We start from the raw sequence: 20,249 nt of genomic DNA on the forward strand, positions 1-20,249 counted from the left end.
TCAACAATTGCTTATAAAAGGAACTGGGAGATTTTGGAAAGCTTTACAAATTGATTATACATAGCCGTACGTGTCCATATCAAAGCAGAGATATTTCTTTAGTATCGAACCCTCACATGCAACCTTGGCATAAATGAAAGCAACGTCTCGTACAGTCAGCTCGGCGCAGTATGCAGCAGCAAGATCAAAGGTTCCTTATTACAGTAAAATGTGCGGAATAGCCACGGAGAGTTAACATCAACTTTAGTTTACAGTTCATGTGGGGCCTTGGAGTGAATTCTATTTATAATTCAATATTTCCTTTATTCCTCCCTTGATACTACCAGACTGGTAGAAAAATAAATGTAATTTGTGTGTAATTTGCATTTGCAATATCTTGTAGCAGTATTTTGTGAGGCAAAAGGATAAGGATTGTGGAAGTAAGGAGGTTGATGACCACGCAAGGCGGAAAATACAGTAAACCCAAAGATGAATACATGAAAATAAAATTAGGGTAAAAAGAAAGAACTGAACAAAGAGGATGAGAGCGAACATTAAGAGTTACTTATGATTTTAAAACAGATTGACATTGAAAGCCTATAAAAACATGCAGAGTTAAGTTTTTATGTCAGTTCTTAAACTGAAAAAGTGTGTAGAGAAAGAACACAAACAGGAAGCAAGACCACAATTTAGTGCAAACAGAAGACAAGTTAGATAAACAGCAAGAACACAGTCCTCGTTTTAAGCATGTCAAATATTTTCAGGTTTCTAATCATTTTAAAAACTAAGTCAACGTATTCCTGAACCATTTTTGCTTGGTGCCATGTGTTTTCCAGGCAAGCAATACACAAAAAACTAGCCGTACTCTCGATGTAGAACAAAATTAGATTGATCATTTTCCTATTATTCCAGATTCCAGCAGTGATAGTTTCATGCAGGTTGGTGACCCAAATGCAACAATATGTAATGCATTTCATATTTCTCTATCAGAACCAGCATCAATGTCTTTGTCAATTTGAGCTACTGGGCTACACAAAGCAGCATCAACCCATCAGTGGCCATAATATTATGTCTAATCAGTGTATTTCACTCTGAAAACTAACTTTGAAACATAATCACAGACTAGGGGGAAATAACACCCCTGAAGCCAATCACGCCGTTTTCTTTTTAAGCACAAACATACAGCTATTTGCATTAGTGCATGTTTGTGTGAGCATCTTACTGAGGAGATACTAACAGCCTTAGTCTTCAAATGATCCTCTGTTTGTGAAGCTTGCAGAGTGTTTATCGTATCGTCATCTGTTCTTCACAGGAGAAGTCGGTCACCAGCGCTGCATACGCCACGCAGGGGTTAGCTAGATGTAGCTGGTTGTATCCTGTGTCTGTTCTGTCTGCTGATTTCCCCTCGACAACTTTGGGACGAGATCTAAGAGAAAACGGACAGATTTCCATCTGTCTGCTTCATTTGCAAAAACATTAAAAAAAAGACGAGAAAAAAAACCCTCTTATGATTCAAATATATGCTTTAGCCACCTCTCCTTTCCCCTCCCTCTCTCTTACATCTTTCCCACTCTATCCAAGTGGCATCTGTAGATGACCAGGGCATCGAGAGTCTCAGGGGCTAAAGGAGGAAAAGAGGAAGGAGGAGGGGAAAGACGAGGAAAAACAGGAAGAGAAACAGAGAAAGAGGCAGCAAGCCCCTCTCACTTCAGATTTCCCTAGCACCACCCCAGCGTGTCAGCCAGCCTGCAGTCTGTTCTCCTTTGAGCTTTCTATTCTACCACTGAACAGAAAAAAAAAAATCAATTCATATTTCCATAATCCACAATCCTGTCTGTCTACACGCCTTCCCTCCCTCCATCCCGCTCTGTCTTCCTCCCTCTTTCCGTCTCCCTCCCCTGGGGAAGACTAACCCCTCCACCTCGATCCTACGGCCTACAAATGTCATTACGCTCCGCAACAATAACGGCCTAAACAAAAGGAGGCCTTGCTCTGAGCTCCGAGTCCCTCTGCAGAGACTGTTGGCTGCTGCTGCCATATGCTGGCCAGCTCAGGCCACAGAAGACAGAGACTGTGGCTAGAGGACTCCAGCCTTCAGCTCCACAAAGGAGGAAAAGAGCCCTAATCCTGGTAATGAGGCCTGTGAATACCGCCTTTATGTATATGAGGGAAAGAGACCAATCCCTTTGTACACAGCACACTAACTAGCCAACTTAAGGACCATCTTATGCACACAAACAACTGACTGAAAGAGAAGAGGGGATGCTGGAGATACAAGACGGATGAGGCTCACGTAAACGCAAGCACATCTTTCTTAGATTCAGATATGTATAAATCTCAAACCGTTTTCTTTTCTTTATGTCTTATTCTGATAGCATGCATTGGTTCTTGTGGGGCAGATATAAATTGCCTGAAGCATCTTTCTACAAGTCTGTTTATTCCTCAAAGTGGATCAGAGAAGCAGTAGAGCTGTTTAAACCTAAGTGCCAGACTGCTGTGTAAACTACAGCGGGTGTTTTTTTGAACCTGTTTACGTTACCTTGCACGTTTATTTCTACAGTCATCTGTCAAATACTTTGATTTCTGTTCTCCGGTCACTTTTAGCTGAATAAAAACCTGCATGGTTTGGTTTTCTTTTGCCATTTGCTGCATTTAGACGAAACCCATAGAGATTAAGCATGTGATGCTCACTGGTATCAAGATACAACACTCAAACAGTTCAAAGTCCTTTTTCACACAGCAGTGTAGTGGATAGGGGAAAAACTGCACTGCCTCTACCCAAACCTTTACCTCCAGACTGCCAGTCAGCTGGCTGAAAGGGGGCTCCTTACACTCCTTTCCCCATTTACAAGAAAGAGAAATTCAGCAGTTTGGAAGTCATGATGTGGAAACATTAGTGCTGCCCATCTCTCTAATTTTATGCTGTTTTGAAACTACAAACTACCTTACAAGGCTAGCATGGTAAGATACTGCCTACCAAGTTAGCCTGACCAATTAGCCACCAATATCAGCTTGATCTACTTAGAGTCAGCGGAATGACAATGTTTTTGAAAACTGCTACTAAATTCAGTGACTGTTTAAATGAATGTTGAATTTTGTGTTGAAACAATATTAGACACAGTAGTAAGAACACCTCTATTTGCACTTAAAAATGAAGCCTTCAGTCTTCTTGACGTCATACATACCAACTGATTACCTTGAATCTGACAGACCTGAAATGTAGCTTTGCTTACTATTTGGATTTTCATGACATTTTCTTACTCAACCTTTCTATCTGGGTAAGAGGTTGTAGCAACCTCATGTTCTGTAGTTACTTTTCTTCTGCTTGTATTTGTACAGGTGTAATAAACTTTTAATGCTTACATCCAAATAAACAAAAAAAGGAAAAGTGATGTTTGGGAATTGCCTCAGCCAGAATCCAGAATTAAATCTGATTCAGGGGGTGTGAACTGGAAATGTCTTCACAGTCCAAAGCTTTATAGAGTAAAAGTGACAAAATATTGACAGTTTAAGATTTATTATGGTGAAAGACTTCATGCTGAAGACTAAACACTGAAACACATGGTTTAACAAAGCATTGGGTCAAGGATATGCACACACTGCAGCTTTCTTATAATTCCCCCACTAACAGTTTTGTTTATGTTTCAGTTAAATTGTAATTATAGTATTAGAATAGGACATTACATTTATATGAACGTAATATGCTACATCATTTCATGACCAGTGCAAACACTGAAATTCTCCCACAAACAACAGATCATGACTCGTCACAGGCTGATGAAGCGCAGGAGACTGATTCAACCTCATGTGCTGCTTACACAGTTATACTAATATACTCCTGCATTAAAGCATGTGAGATCATTCTGATCAACTTGGATCTAAAGTGTTTTGCTCTGGAGGTGAATTCAGACAGGGAAAATAAAACAGACACCCTGCTGAGGCGGAATATTTTTCTTGGGGGGAAAGAGCAGGCCTTTCAAATAAAATCCAATCAAATCAAGAGCGCTTAGCGTCCCCTCGAGACAGCTGCTAAAATATGTGACTGGCATGAAGGATAATTTAGTTCCTGGGTCCCATTTAGTTGTTTATAATATGATGATGTTCAACAATGGTAAGTGCAGCTAAATGAAGTGACAGGAGGCAACAGAGGTAAATACTGAAACAAAACAGCGGTGAAAGAAAATCCCAGGATTCTGCATCATTCTTTCTTCACTGATTTGCACATAACTGAATTAATGATCATGATTGTAACAGATATATGGTATGTGTAAATTAAACTTGATTTATTTGTATCTTTTTATGAGCTGTAATGTAGCAGGTCGGAGGGCTCAAGAGCTTACTGTGATACATCACATCAGTTCAGTGAATCTTTGGACAACAAAGAATCAGAAGCATAAAATGTCACTCAAACTTAACAGTTTTAAATATTTATTAAGATTTTGAGCCTGATCATATAACGCCTTCTTGTAAGCTAGAAACTTGTCCCCCCGTACCCTCACAGGCAGGTAACAAAACTCTGGTGAGGAAGTTGTTACCATCTAAAGCATTTTTAGTTTTAGTTTCATGTCAAAGAAAGAAAAAAAAACAAGCAATCATCACTAAAAGACGACTAAAAAGCAGCTCTAAGGTTCAATAATTGAATGAATGGCTTAACAATCTAACAGAACAGCAAATTAAAACTTTTCTTCTCAAATATTAACTTTGTCACACTCACTATTTTCAAATGATCTTGTGGGGGAAAAAATGAAGTCTTATGGTACGGTTACATTTTAACCGTAGTAACAAGTTAAAGGCCAACTTACTGTTTCCATCGAGTTTAATATATTTTGAGACCTTAATTAAAAAAAAAAATTAAGGTTGGCTATAAAAAGAAAAATCAGAATCGGCTAAAATGGATGAAGAAAATCTCTGATCTATGTCTGGCTCACAAAAATAATCAACAAATTCAGAAGATAAGATAATTTACGTACATTTTTAATATTTCATTTGCAGCACAAAGTAGAAAATACTTACCTTAAACTGTTTTATGAAGACAACAATGTATTTCAGATTGAAACTAAATACAGTAAATACGAGACAAAAGGAGGAATGAAGAGAAAGGCAAAAAAAGAGAGATGGAGAGGGAAAGAAAAAAAAGGGGGAGAAAATAGAGGAGTGCATTCCTGTCACGGATGCATGATAATTACAGATTCACCATTTATTGAAGACCTGCTCACTGCTTTTCATTACCAACCACAGACGTACAGTCAGGCAGAGAAGGATGGTGGGGATGAGGAGGAGGAGGAGGAGGAGGAGAGGAAGCACCTGAAGGAGAGCGGTGGTGGTGATAGGTGCTGGGGGAGGTTACCACAGGAAGGCAGGGTGAGTTCGGGCGTGAGGAAAAAGGAAGAGAGACGGCGGAGGAGGAGGGAGAGGAGGAGGAGGAGGTGGTGGCGGTGGTGTTGGCGGTAGAGGTTGTCTGTAACACTGAACGAGTGAGAGATTTGGAGAGAGTGGAAAAAGAAAAAGCAGAGTGTGTTCCAACCTGGTCTGTGTGGTCCTGGGGGAAGCTCCACAGCACGGTTGGATCTAGAGGTAATTGACAGACAGCATTAATCAGCGGGTGAGAAACACACCGTCTTCGCTTGCTGCCTCAGATCACATACATATTAATGAGAGGGGTGGGGGCAAGGGTGGCTGCTGCGAGCCTGTGCACGCACACACACTCGTACGCTGACATGCACACACACTCACATGGAGCAGCGCACACTGAAAGACAAGAGAGTATCTAGGCTGACTGTGTTGTAAATATGCAAATCTATATCCTCAGTGTAGATATGATAGCTGATATTATACACCGAATCATGCACGTTTAACAAAGTCAAAATAACACACTCTGGTTTATTTGCTTAATTATTCCTACATTGATGCAAGCTTTGCTGTTTGCTGGGATGTAAATCTTAAACCAAAAGGTCGATTACTATAAAAGGGTTCTGATTTCTATTTTCAGTAAACAACAGAATAACATAAATGAGAGATTAAACTGGATTATCATTGGATTTGCAGATCAAGTAAATTACCTACTTACAACAAATACTGTTTTGTTGGCTTAGCTGGTTTTGGTAAACACTATTATCCAAATGTTTTGAGTGAATAGTGGGAGCTGATCAGGTGAATAAAGACATTTCTGGATATTTGCAGATATCATCTGAGTGAGTGGGTGAGACTCAGTGGGAATCTATAACTGTTTTGAACAAATAAAACAGTATTTGTTCAAAATAACTAAATTTCTGGGTAACACTTTATTTGAAGGGGGTTGAATAAGACTGTCATGACATAACTCCTGTCATGAACATGAATAAGCCTTCATGAATATTTATGACTGTTGTCATAAAGCGTCATTCGGTAAATTATGACACTTTTAATACAAAGTTGACATTATTCAAAATGTCTTTGTTGTGACAACTTGACATTAACCAAGAAATCATAACTGTTATAAATTTGTTATAAAAGTATTACTGATTGCACTGTAAAAATTAGGTAACTTTATGTTATTAAAGGTAAAGTTTAAACAGTAATGATTTATTGGTTAATGTCAAGTTGTCATAACAAAGACATTTTGAATAATGTCAACTTTGTATTAAAAGTGTCATAATTTACCGAATGACGCTTTATGACAACAGTCATAAATATTCATGAAGGCTTATTCATGTTCATGACAGGTGTTATGTCATGTTTATGACAGTGTCACGACAGTCTTATTCACCCCCCCTTCAAATAAAGTGTTGCCAATTTCTGTAAATTTAGTTACTTTGAGACTAGTCAAAGTAACTAAATTTACAGAATTTTCTTAATTTAGACGGTGGCAAAGAGGGGGAAAAAGAAAAAAGGAATGAGAAACTGAAAGGTCACCAAAACTAGCCAGTCCAAAGCTCAAAAATCAGACCTTAGGAAACAGTATTTTCTTAATTCCTGCTGCCACACAATTAGAGAGGGCAGAACTTTTAGCGGATAACAGAAAGGCTGATTAAAATAAAGCCAAGCTACACTGCTCTCTAATTCCACTTTAAGCTTTATCAGTCGTGGATTTAGAAATGTCAACCTCAGTTATTGCTAGGGTCTACGTTCAGCAGAATATATAAACCAACAAAACATTATGGCACAACCAGCTGCACTAAATAATTAACAAAATAAGATACTAAAGCCATATGAGAAAGTCAACTCTAATAATTTGCTTTTACTATAAAATAACAGGAAATCCTGTTTTACAACAGGTGTGCATGGTGTGTAAATATTAGGTTTGCTCCTAATATTTATAAATTACTGACTTAACTGCAGCATTAAAATATTGTTTAAAATATATATTTTAATGCTCAAGTTCTTATGTCATACTATATTATAGTCAGTAAAGAAAAATGACAATAGACTTAAATCAGTTTCAGTAAGACAAAGTTAAAAATTTGAGAAAGGAACATGAAATAATTTGCAGTTTCACATTCATATTAACTTGTTTTTGAGTTTTCACACCATAGAACCAGTTTGTGCCATGTGTTGGAGAGCAGGCGGGCGCCCAGCTATAGTCTGAACACGGGGGTTATCTGGTAAACATGGCTTCCACAGCTCTGAGTTCATCCAGTGACCCTGGCAGGAACAGCAACGGTTTAAGCAGACCAGCTTTTGTGTGCCAAGTTCACTGTCGCAGATGGACTACAGAGTAAAAAATAAACACATCTACTTCTCTGCTCAAAGAAAACTGAATGAGAAGAAATTAAAAAGAAGCAGAAGTCTTAAACAACTGTGAATAAAAACCAATAGAAGAAATCAAATGAAAAGTCAACATGTAATCGCACAGTGTTAGGAGAGGCTTCATGGCTAACAACCCAGGATGTCTGTGAGAATCAGAAACACAATGGCAGCGTACACGACGGAGCGGCAGCAGAACCCGTGGTGCCTTACGTAATCCTATTGGATGATTTCATGGGTCTCATCCTGAAAAGAGCGGCCCAGTAAAAAAAAAAAAAAAAAAAAAAAAAAAACACCAGACCTCAAAGCTCAGCAATCCAACTATGACTACCCCCTTTCTTTCTACCCTGTGATCTGGCGCAGTCAGGGCTATTTTATGGTGATTTAGTGGGTGAGAGAATGGAGACGCTTGCTGGGGATGGATGACAGACATGAGGAGGGACAGGAAGTCTGGAGACGAGAGAGAGCCTGAGAAGACATGGGAACATGGAGGTTTGTTGCAGAGCGGCTGCTTTTAGCACTGCGTGGGGGTCCCACTAACAAGAACCACTATAATACTGTTTCTGAATGCTTTTAACCATGTTCACAGCTTAAATGGTGGACACCAATGTGGAGAACGTGACTGAACACAAAATGAAGTTGTGAAAAAAGGTACAACAAAACTGAGCAAACATGGCTCTAAAATACCGTCTCTCTCTTAACCAACTCACGTTTTTTAACAATCATGGTTCCAGATGGACAGATGGAGGAAAAAAACAGACAGGCGGACAAACTAACTGACCCAGAGAGGCAACCCACTTTGTCATGTAGAGTTTAACCCAGAACTTCACATTTAAATCATGCAATCGAAAAACACATTTGAAATTGATTATGAAGCTGGCGCAATAAAAACAGTATTAGAAACGTGCAAAGCTGACTGCTGAGGACCTTTAGGGAAGTTTATATGGTTTCCTACCAAATCAATGAAGCGTCTGACGCATGCACTGCCTACACCACGATTACATCAGCAAAGTTTCTAAACTTTGTCCTTTCAACAATTTTCTTTCTGATAAATTTTAGATAGAATATTAATACTCCACCTTTGAAATGTCTTGACATAACTTCTTGATAACTTAACAACTCGATAATATCTTGGCTTTATGTTCTGATGTGTTTTTTGCTTTACATAGGAAGGAAAGTACAGGAAGGAATTATTTTGCTTGCACTAAGCAGTAATATTAAGCCAAAATAGATTTTTTTTTCATAATATCTGCCCTTTACACAGGAACAGACTTTTTTTTCCCCCGCTGCATGTATATCAGGTCTTACAGGTCTAACAAAAAGCTTGAACATGAACATGTAAATACATGTCACCTTTTCATCCCATTCATTCCAGGTTCCTTCAGGAGCCTATTTCTCCTATTTCAACTGCTAATCATTTTTCTTCTGGATTCCCCGTCGTTTGTCACCATCTTCTCCCTCCATGATTTTTCTCAGTTAACAACTATTTCTGCTTCATTTCAGGTCTTCATCTCCTGAAATGGTAAGCATCACTCCGCCATGCTTACCTAAGACATTTTACAACACAACTCTTTCCCCTCCTGCTACCACCAGATGTCTGCCATATTCAGGTTTGCACCCCACTGCCTCCTTCTCTATTTTTTGCACTTCATGCACCCCTCCTTTTGAAGGTGTTGGGCGAATGGTGGGTGGAGAAAGGACGCTGAAGGGGTTAAAGCTGAAAGTTGAAGGTTACAGAGGTGAAGAGATCTCTGCTGCTCTGCCGAGGGACACAAATGTCACCATGACAGATCTTCAATATTTAGCTATCACAATTTTGAAATGTCCACGTCAGCTGTTTCTTCTGTTCAAAAGGTAACATTTAATTGAAATCCAAGTTTTCTGAGAGATTTCTGTTTGTTGTTTTTTTTTTTTGCATTAGCTTTGACCTGATGGTCCAAAAATTACTGCCAAGAACAGTCATTAGCAATTTATGTTTGAGGAAAAGATGGCACCCCACCATGTGAGGAAGCATTTTACTATTATTTCAAAACAAAGAGAAAATGTTGGAGTTGTCTTTAGCTTCTTATTTTAGTGATTAGCACATTTTGTGGCTAGCTTTACTAAAACAGCAAGCATTCTAGAGTTTTCCAAAGGGAAAACCATCATTTCCAAACATAGGATTTTTCACAATAGAGAGATCAAAAAGAATAAAAGGGCAACTTTGCCAAAATATGGCTAGTCTTCCTGTTAACAGCTGAAAATCTTGCTCTCTTTTGCAGCCTGAATCATCCGTGGATGTTTCAACTTGCCAAAGATCCAAGTCGAGGCTGAAAATGCTTCATTTATTCTTTTTTATGAGTTCCCGCCATTTTTGTGTTTCCAGAAACTTACATTCCACCGCCTCACAAACTCTGAAAATGCCTCATTTAGTCTGTTAAAACTTTTACACAGAGCTTGGGTAAGGTAGATTTACTTAAGAAACTGGAAAAGCAGAAGTTTTGGAGAACAAGTGCAGGCTTGTGTAGTCAAAAATAAATCTGTACTGTTAATGGAAATATGAAATTCTACAAAATATCTGCATTATACAAAAATCTTTCCTTGAACAACATATGCGCATCAGAATTGAACTGATACTTTTCTAACAAGGATCTTGTTCTTTTTCACACATTGTTATGCCTCTTTGCAGCTGCTTGTGCACACATCCATCATTCACACTTACCATAACCCTACCCTACTTGCATTATACATTTATTCAGAAAAATACTCTGTCACCTCCATCAATGCCAAAAACAAAAAAAGGCTGAATAAGTTTTTATTGGATTTTCTACAGCTGACAAAATCTATAAAGAGCTGTTGGATGCAGCATAAAAACAGTCAATTTTATGTGACACTAGTGGCAGCAAGAGTGACAGAATGAAAACAACCTATAGCATATATCACCCCGGTGCGGCGTAAACAAATCCAATGGGTGAGAATTGAATTGAAATCACCTATTGAGGGTTAGATTCCTGCAATCACACCCAGGAAAATGGAGGCGGGCGAATGTGACGAAAAAGCTCAAGAAGTGACCGCTGGTGCCTGCGTGCAGCGTGTGTGAAAATGTGTACTGCATGAGTAGATATGTGTTTACAGATGGATAGCAAGCTCAGGAGTGAGTATTTACAGTACAGTGACTTGTCCATTGATCCCTGAGGGCTTCAAGCATGGCTGACCTCCCCCAGTCACAGTGGGGGCAACAATCCGGCAGCCATGAGCCATGACACAGATACTGGTGAGGGGAGAGGGGCGAAGGGGGCCTGGGTGGTTGATATGGTTCAAAAATCAATGTTTTGGCTACTTTTAACACGCCTGTCATTGAAAGCCGGAGGGTCAGCCTGTAATTAGAAATAATATGTGAAAGCTACAAAACAATTAGAAAAAACAATTACAAAAAAAAAAAACAGTCATGCACATGTATCTTAATGCAATAAGTAAGTAAATAAAAATTGCTGTTGGTTAAAATAAACCTTATTGGTGCATCTCTAACTGCAACCCATCTCACCCATCTACTGTATATCTACTCTAAGATTAGAGACGAAATAAACTTGCTGCTTTACCTCCCTTTCCTTTAATTTTCCCCACAAATCTTTGTCTGTTGCCTCTAAATGAGAAACGTTGGCATGTTCGCCTTGGCATAAATCTGTGCTTCTTGGGATTTTCAAGTAGGCTAAAAAGAAGCTGCTGGCAGAGGATGTCATTCCTAATGCTGCTGGCTGGAGGAAAAAGTTGGCACATTTTACCAGTGTGTCAGAAACCTCACGCTGCCCAGCGCTGCACAGCGAGTTATTCAACTTGAAGTCATTTTGTCACTGAAAGAGAGAGGAAAAAAACATGCCTACTAACTTTGACTGACACAGTGCTGGATAAAAATATCCTTTTCAAACAACTGGAATAAGCATATGATGAACGTGGAATACGCCCACGGACCAGAGGCAGATTTGTGCTCTGTACTTCTACATGATCACCTTAGCAGTAACAGAGGCACTTTAAAACTGGGACTTCAGTGAAGCACAAAAAGAGCCAACTCTAAATCCAGTGTGAATACACATTTAGATGAAAGCTTTTGGTTTATAATTCTCTATACTATGTGAATCAAACACAGACTTGGAGCCCTTATGGCCATGCAGTGTTGTAAAGGCATAAAAATGCACTTTTTTCTCCATCGACGACTGAATGTGAGTGAAAAGGAGGCCTGTTTGTTAAGGGAGGCCAAATCCCATATGGCGAACAGCAGCTCTTCTGGTGAGAAGAGAGGCTGAGAAAGCCACCGGCAGCCCCTCTCCTCCATCCGTGTTGCAGAGATGAAGGGATGTAGCGCCTGCCTCTTCTTGTTCCTCTTTTCTTCCCTCTCCCTTTGCCTCCTCTCCTCCTTCTTTCGTGGCCAGGGGTTAAACTGCTGCACTCTAACCTCCTTGGCAAAGATTTCATTCACTCACTTTCTCTCGCTCGCTCTCATCTGAGGCAGAGACTTATTTCACAGTATGTAGTGGATTAGGCCCCCTCATATGCCCCTGGACAAAAGCATTGTTTTAGCACTAGCCTGTTTGCTATAACTGGAGGAAGCTAGCACTACTAAGCGTCCACAATACGGCCATTGTGGACAGGGGGCTAAAGGGACACTGCCTCGGAGGCCGTCTAGACTTTGAGCCGGGGCCGACTGGAGAATCGGGAGGAGAAAATCCCATCAGGCAGTGGAGTGAAAGTTAACTAAGGTAACCTGCTGTGAACCTGATGAAGATGTCAAGCCAACATATGGCAAAAAATGTCTATTGTCAGAAGAAGAAGCTTTCTTCCCTCTGATGGAAGCAACGCTGGAGGAGGCGGAGACGAGGGCCGGCTAAAGAAAACTAAGGGGGGTTGAACAACCTAAAGCGAGGAATAAGTGCGGTGGTCATCGTTTTACTTCTGGATCAGCAGTCTTATTCTGGCCGGGAGGAGGCCCGGCCCCTCCGCTCACAATTAAAGGAGTAAGCAGATTAACTGGCATCTTTCAAAGGCCAGCAGAAAGAAAAACACACTCAGGGACGTTTAAAACTGGTTTTTCAATTTGCCCATCACGTCTCGTACTGCAAATGGCATTACATTTCATGCTGATTTTGGATGTTTTCAGACACATCTTAAAACTATGACATGCTCCTTAAGTTTACTAATCTTGATTGGTCACACTATGTTGTTAAAGTAAGGGCTGCAAAGTGAGAGAGAAAAACCCAGTCCTCTGGAAAACATACCTGGATTCAAGCCATTTGCCATACTTATTTTATTTAATTTTCAGTTTTCGTTAAGTCTAACACTATAAAACCTTTTTTTTTTTTAGATAAGCACCATCAAATGTATCACAAAGCTGATCTAGATTAGATCTATAAATAGGTCTCCATTTTCACAGGAGTGATGAGATTTGCCTCCAAATGCTTAAAAATTTGAATAAACAAAGAGAAAACAACAACCTCTAAGGTAGAGTCTGAGCTGCCAGCCAAAAAAACCCAACTGGCAGCCTTCACATGTGAGAGATGCTGGCCTGAGGGATTTCCAAGCCATCTCTACAGATACATCTGAAAAGGATAAACAACAGTCTCAGTTGGAAGGGGAAGAAAGACCGAGCTGCATGGAGATGATGTGACCCTATTAATGCCACGTTAGTTGTTCCGTGTTCCCCAGCAATGTGAGAAAAATGCTTCAGTGGGATGAGCTGAGAGAAAGAAAGAGAGAGAGAGAGGGGGGTGGAAAAGAGGTGGAGAGAGAGAGAGTGAGAGAGACAGAATGAGAGGAGTGAAAGCGATACTGTCTCCAGGCTAGTTGGGATGCAACCCAATTTCACAGCTTCACGAATGAGTGGCACAGCATATGGATGCAACCTTTGTGACAGCCTCTCTGTATCACCATGTATCAGCGTTGATATTCCCAGTCAGATTCCATACTGGTCCAACATTATGTCAACCAGCGTCGCATGACTGCATCTTCAACACAGCCACCACACGGAGTGTTTGTTAAGAGGAGGGCGTCCTCCTTCAAACAGGGACATAAGCTAAAACGGCGTCTCTACGGGTAGAGTCCGCTCACTTCACTCTGTAGTGTTTCAGGCCTTAAACGTTAAGACATAACCTGACGTGACCTGCATTTTTATTTACAAACACGTGACAGAGGAACAAACCGCGTCGTTTTGGCCCGTGTGACGCCGAGTAAACACAGTGCTGGGTGCTGGCTAGTTAGCTGAAACATGTCTTTATGTAAATGCATATGTCTCTGCATATGTTCCAACCATCTGCTTCCATCAAAACATCTATGAAAATAAAGACAAATAACAGCTCTTTGAACTCAGTCAAAGGCAAAGTGAAGGAGACGGCTGCTGTGGCTACATTAATATACAAAGGGATGTTTTTTTTTTCAAGTGCATAATACACAGTTCCTTGGAAGTATTTAAACCTCTTGAACTTCAATATACAGACAACAAAGTTGTCCATAACTACTAAGTCGAAGGAAATTATACATCTATGATTTTTTTTTTTTTTTTTAACAAATTAAGAATCTTAGAAATGTGATGTGTGTGTGATGTGATGTGTATTTAGAAATTTTGCTAGATGTTGTGGAGAACCTCTCTATCTGCTTTGTTCATCTAGAGCAGGGATGTCCAAAGTGGGTCCTCGAGGCCCGGCATCCTGCAGGTTTTAGTTCTCTCCCTGGTTTAACGCACCTGGATCAAATGATGGATCGTTAGAAGGCCTAAGCAGAACACTGACTTGCTGAGGAGGTTGTTACTACCACTAGGCAGAGAACTAAAACATGCAGGATGCCGGCCCTCAAGGACCGACTTTGGACATCCCTGATCTAGAGACTTAAATTTCAGTCTCTTCTTTGTAAAATTACATCGTTTCACTAACATTGTATGGAGAGTTTCTTTGAACATGCATTTTTAAGTCTTGACATAAATTCTCAAAAGTATTTATGTCTGGACTTTGACTAGGACATTCTGACAGATGAATATGCTATAATATTCATTTGTTATTTAGTCCACTGAAGCTGTGGGTGGATTTTCTGTCCTGCCTCAGTCTCCAGCAGGCATCTTCCATGATTTTTCTCTATTAGCTCCAAATATCTTCCATTCCACTCAGTCCAACTTTCCTTTCCCTGCTGAAGATAAGAATTCCCACTGCATACTGCTGCCACCACCATTTTTAGAGCCTGTGTACTTTGGGTAATTAACTGATTACTAAGTTAGTTGATGAGTATTTCAATAATCGATTTATTGCAATTAATTGTTTCAGCCCTAGTGCACCTAGTGCAGTGCAGGTTTTCCAACCCACACAAGATTTTGTATGTACTCTAATCTGATCAGAGGAGTCTCATCCACATGTTTGCTTTGTCCGCTAGATGACACTGCAAATAAGACATCTTATGGCTTTCTTTCAGAATTTGTTTTTTCCTCATTACTCTTGAAGGCCATGTTTGTGGAGAGAATGATCCACATTTGTCGTCTCAAGAGATTCACCCACCTGAGCTGTGGTTCTTTGTAGCGCCTCCAGAGCTACAAAGATTACTGGTCTCCTTGCACATCAGCTATGTGTTGCTAAAGTTGGGGTTTTCCCAAAAATATCAGGTGTGCCTGTTTGAAGATCTGATAAATAATAAAGAAACTAAGAAAAGCAATGCATAAAAACAGACTGCAACACACTTTCTTTCAAATGGTTCAAAGGGCAATTAGGAATTCTAAGAAAATGTAAAATAAATAATAAATCATGACTGGCCTAGAGAAAAATCGAGACCGATACAGATAGTAATATTGGAATCGATCAACAATCTCTAATCTTCAGCACATTGTGTGTTAGTTAATGAGTCCTTACAAACCTGAAAAAGCTGGACTCCATTTAATTAACACTATTAAACCATTATGTACCTTTAGTGTTTGTCTATCACAGAACATTTCAAGGGTTTGCTTGGTAATTTGCTAAAAGGTGCTGCTGAGGTCCTTGTTAGACGACTGTTTTTAAGAGAAAGCGCCGTGTGCAGCACAGAAGCTCCTTGAGGTGTGGAGGGGATCGATCTCAGTTAATGTCACATGGCACAGCACCCAGAGGCAGCCGCGTGGCGCTGATGACACTGTAAAGCCTTGCCTTTGGCGGCTACATGCTCGGTGCCGCCGAGCTGCGATTTGAAGTTCACATGCAAAGGCTGACAGACAGACAGCTCTCAGTCAGGCAGTCAGTGAGTCAGTCAGCCAATCCTTCCACAGGGATGGCAACATACCTGGATCTGTTAAAAGCGTACAACACTGCCTAAACTCAAACATGTACACAGGGGCCTCGGCATGCTGCAGGACTGATGGACTGACAGAAAAACACTAGCAAAACATCACCAAAATGCAGCTTTGCACACACAAGAATGATCGACTCTTATATGTAATTTGGCAGAAAACTACTGCATGTCAACGTTTGACGAACGACACTTACAGGGAGGTAAACATGCTGTTTTTTGGGGGGGGGGTTGTTAAAATTTAGCTTGCTTAGCTTAACGTAAATCTAAAACCAAAGGGAAAAAAATTAAATACAAAGAAGTATATCATTTTACAGGTGAGGTATTAAAACTTTACTTAAACCAGTAATTAATTTATTTAAGCACATCAAACGTTTGACAAATCAGGGAGAAATCTTGAAAAGCCAACAGTTTTTCAGAGTAAAACAACATGCAGTGAAAAATTATGCAATCGAGCACAGCACAAACTCAAACTTTGCTCTGAGTTTGTGGAAACACTATGCAAATGCTCAATCTGAAGGACACAAAAATGAAGACGTTGAGTCGGACTATTTATTGTGAACACATAAAAATACACAAGAAAGTGAGCTATAAATGTAAGATGAAGCTTCTGCCTTAAAGAGAAAATGGCTTTAGAAATGGCCACACAATACCCAAGCTGTGTAAATCTAATCTGGAATATCTTAAAAGATGAAGGAAATGAGAAGCAGTATATTAAAGTGTTTCCACCTGGCGGTAAAAGTAAAACGGCTGATAGGACCCTGCCTCTGTAAGCCAGAGGACCACGAAACAATGACAAAGCTCCAAGCTAACTCAGAAAAGTTCATCTTAGATAAAAATTGTTTGTGATTATTGATTATTGCCGAAGACTATAGTTTTTCACTCGATGGACAGTTCTTTCCACTTTTGCAGACGGTTGGAGTCATCAACCACAAACACAGCAGATGTGTTTCCAATTGCAAAAGTGATTAAAGAGAGAAAAAATTACTTCCCAACACAGAGCTTCAGGTTGTGGCTTGATCAGGCACTTGTCAAACTTACAAAAGAACACTTGATGATTAAGAAAAACCACAACTGGAATGGCAATTCCAAATAAAAGGTTAAATGTGGTGGATGTTTTTAATGCACTGCTCCAGATTGTAGTAGGCGGGAATGATCCGTCCTGTTAACTGATTCATTGAAGGTAAACAGCCTCCATCGAAGTTCATGTATCAGATAATGAAACCGTCACATGCGTGTATGTATTTTACTAAACTGTGATACGGGATTAGAACTTTTTTGCTTTCTTGACCGTGAATGAATACAATATAAAAGAAAGAAAGATTGCTTTGCATGTAAAACAAAATAATGTGATAAATTGAATTAAAATTTTTAACATGTTAAAATCAATGTAATTAACTTAAACACATTAAAGTTCCTATCCTTTTTTTAATATTATAAACGAGCCTCATCAGAACCATAATTTATGGAATATGACTAGATATTTTTGCCTTATACAAGAACATCAGTTAACTGAACATATCTTAACTTTGTACACGGAAGTTCACACTAAAATTTGCAATGAAAAGTTGAAGCTCCAACACTGGTGCATTTGTGGGCGTTCAAAGAACAGTGCAAAGCAAATCAAACCTTTTAATTTCCCACAGCTGAACACGAACAACAGTTTAACTTAAGTGATGCCAGACTGACTGGAGAACTTAAATGTCAACACTTTATCTACATTTCTCTAAAAGAATTAATACAAAAAAGACATGTCTTAACAAAAGATTTCACACAAAAAAAAGCTGTCCAGTTGAGACATTAATGATTACTGGAAGGAGAGGGATTATATGCAGATATGCAAACAAAGACTGATTTAGAAGATCTGCAACGGTAAAAGGTCTGGACACTTACAGAGGCATCAAGATTGACCTATTTTATTTTCCGTCCTAAAAAAGTAGGCCAGAACCCAAATTAGGGGCCAGTAGGGGTACCACACGCGTAAACGCCTTCGTCTTTACAGTAATTGTTTGATGTTAGGCAAACTAGGAGCAGCCTCGAGTGGCGAGACGTAGCCTGAGGGCATCGCTGTTGACATGTAAATATCAAGAATGAAAGCTGAAATGACAGCACAGACAGTCGGCTTGTACTCTTGGCTGTGCTTGGATTTGGCCTTGACCATAAAATTAAGGTTTAAAGGACAAGGGAAGCCTACATGTCCAGATACCACTCCTCATATCATGTCAGTAAAGAGGCTGATTTTCTTAATAGGCGGGAGAAACACATTTTCATCTTTTGTCATTCATCTGTCATAGTATTAAACTGGCACCGGCCCAAAGATACCAGAATGTAACTGGGACTCATTCTTTAACAAAGCCATGCTTTTTTCTCACCATGCAAATAAATGTAATCTAAAAATTAGAGTGATGAAGTTTATAACATAGTTAAAAAGGTTTAGTACATGTAAAAAAAAATGTGCTTGCAAATAAGTTAAATCAAACTCAGTTAGATTGATGCAGTGATTCCCAAACTTTTTCTTCTGCGCCCCCCAGTGGTTTCCAAACATTTTCTGCGCCCCCCTATGGATTACAAATGGCTGTCTGGTTGAAACGACGCGTGTGACGGGAGGGCAAAATGAATGTGCGTAGCTGAAAATAGACACCAACATCGGTAGCCTACAAGGTACTTGTTAAGCTTAAGGTTCTGTATTGATATTAGCTAGTCATCTTTTAGCTAACATTACCTGTATCCAACAGCTTTACTCAACTCAGTCTGTTAGTTTGGAGGGAAAAACTGAAAAGTTCTTTGCGTTTTGCTGGTTTGCTGCCGTGATTCTAACACAAACCTACGTAGCTCCGCACAGCAGCAGCAGGTCTCCTTCACAGGTGGAAACCCAGCGCGAGCGTCGTAGCGCTCATGTTGCGTTTAAAGGCGGCTCGGAAAAACAGGTTACAACATGTTAACAACGGATGAAACAGTTTTAACTGATGATAAAAGTGACAGAGGACACAAATATGGGAAGTGTGGAAGCCTTTACTGTATCAAATTGACACAGGAATAACAGAGTTGGCCATTCTAAGGTAAAAACCCAGCGCATACAGTGTTCATGTTTTGTTTTTGTTTTTTTTTCATCCAGACGGCTTCCCGCTCCCCCCCTGCAATGGCACGGCGCCCCCTCTAGGGGGCGCGCCCCACAGTTTGGGAACCTCTGGATTAATGTGTGTGTACAGCACCAATTCACCACAACAGTCATCTCAAGGACCTTTACAAACTAAACACATTAAATGTACAGAAATACATTATCTCAATTCAACCCAAACAATACACTGAATTTCATACATTCAAGATCAGTCCTAGTTATATTATTACCCAATGGGAAACCAACTTAAAAATTCTAGGATGGGTTCCAACAAGTAGGATTATTAGATTGTGCTAATATGTTTTATTACTCTGAAATCTCAAATAAATTTAGAATGAGCTTTACAAATAAACTTGACCAGGTCAAACCAGGCTAAAGGTTATTGCTACCTCAGACAACCTCACTGACTGATCACCTAGTTAGCATGTTTAGGAGGATGCTAAAAATTATTTTAATAGAACCATTTATCTCTTTTTCCGTGAAGTCATCACAGCTGAGAGCTGAGGAAATAGATAGTGTCTCTGTTCAAGTCTGGATACAGTTCTCAAAAAACAACTGAGACTGTTCTGATGAGTAAAACATTTTATGCATTATTCCTTGTTTAACTTATGATGTCTAAAATGACCAATATTGTGACTATTGAGGTATAAAATTTGCCTGAAGCGCTGTCTGAGCTGTACAGTATTTATTATAAATGGAACACAAAATGTTTTAGGGTAAAAGCTGTGTTCTGTTAAAAATAAAAAAGTGTGACTGTTAATAGGGAGCTGTTTTAATCCTTCCTCTCTGAACAGTGTTCTAATGTATTCAGGCATCTTAGATACACTATTGTGTCAACTGATGTGGTTTACTTCAAACTGTTATTTGAGAAGTTCATTCAACAGAGACAAATTAATTTCTGCATTTTAAACTGTAATTTAATTACATAAGCACAGAATCACCACAGAACACTTAAATCTCCAAGTATGTTGCCAGTTTGCTATGTATCGAAGATAATGTACCTATATAAAGCTTCTCCTGACTTCCTCCTCCTCACTGGACAAATCCTAACTTAAAATTTGAAGTCCAGGCTTTACAATAAACTGCTTTTGTCTTGGGTGGGTATTGTGTATTGCAATGATGCCTTAGTTCACTAATCCAAAACGAAACATGATCACTTTTCTGC

The 20,249-nt window shown here is 39.6% G+C and overlaps 1 protein-coding gene across 2 annotated transcripts in view; it reads right to left on the reverse strand.

Moving 5' to 3' along the window:
• The window catches only part of dennd1b (DENN/MADD domain containing 1B), a 138,594-nt gene that overhangs the window by 105,684 nt on the left and 12,661 nt on the right, over nucleotides 1-20,249 (reverse strand). For both annotated transcript variants that reach the window (XM_007574230.2, XM_007574231.2), the window contains exon 3: nucleotides 5,504-5,547. In XM_007574230.2, coding sequence (XP_007574292.1) covers nucleotides 5,504-5,547 — 44 coding nt within the window. The remainder of the gene's footprint in view (nucleotides 1-5,503; nucleotides 5,548-20,249) is intronic.

Source organism: Poecilia formosa, unplaced genomic scaffold, assembly GCF_000485575.1.
Source record: "Poecilia formosa unplaced genomic scaffold, Poecilia_formosa-5.1.2 Scaffold347, whole genome shotgun sequence".
Taxonomy (NCBI): Eukaryota; Metazoa; Chordata; class Actinopteri; order Cyprinodontiformes; family Poeciliidae; genus Poecilia; species Poecilia formosa.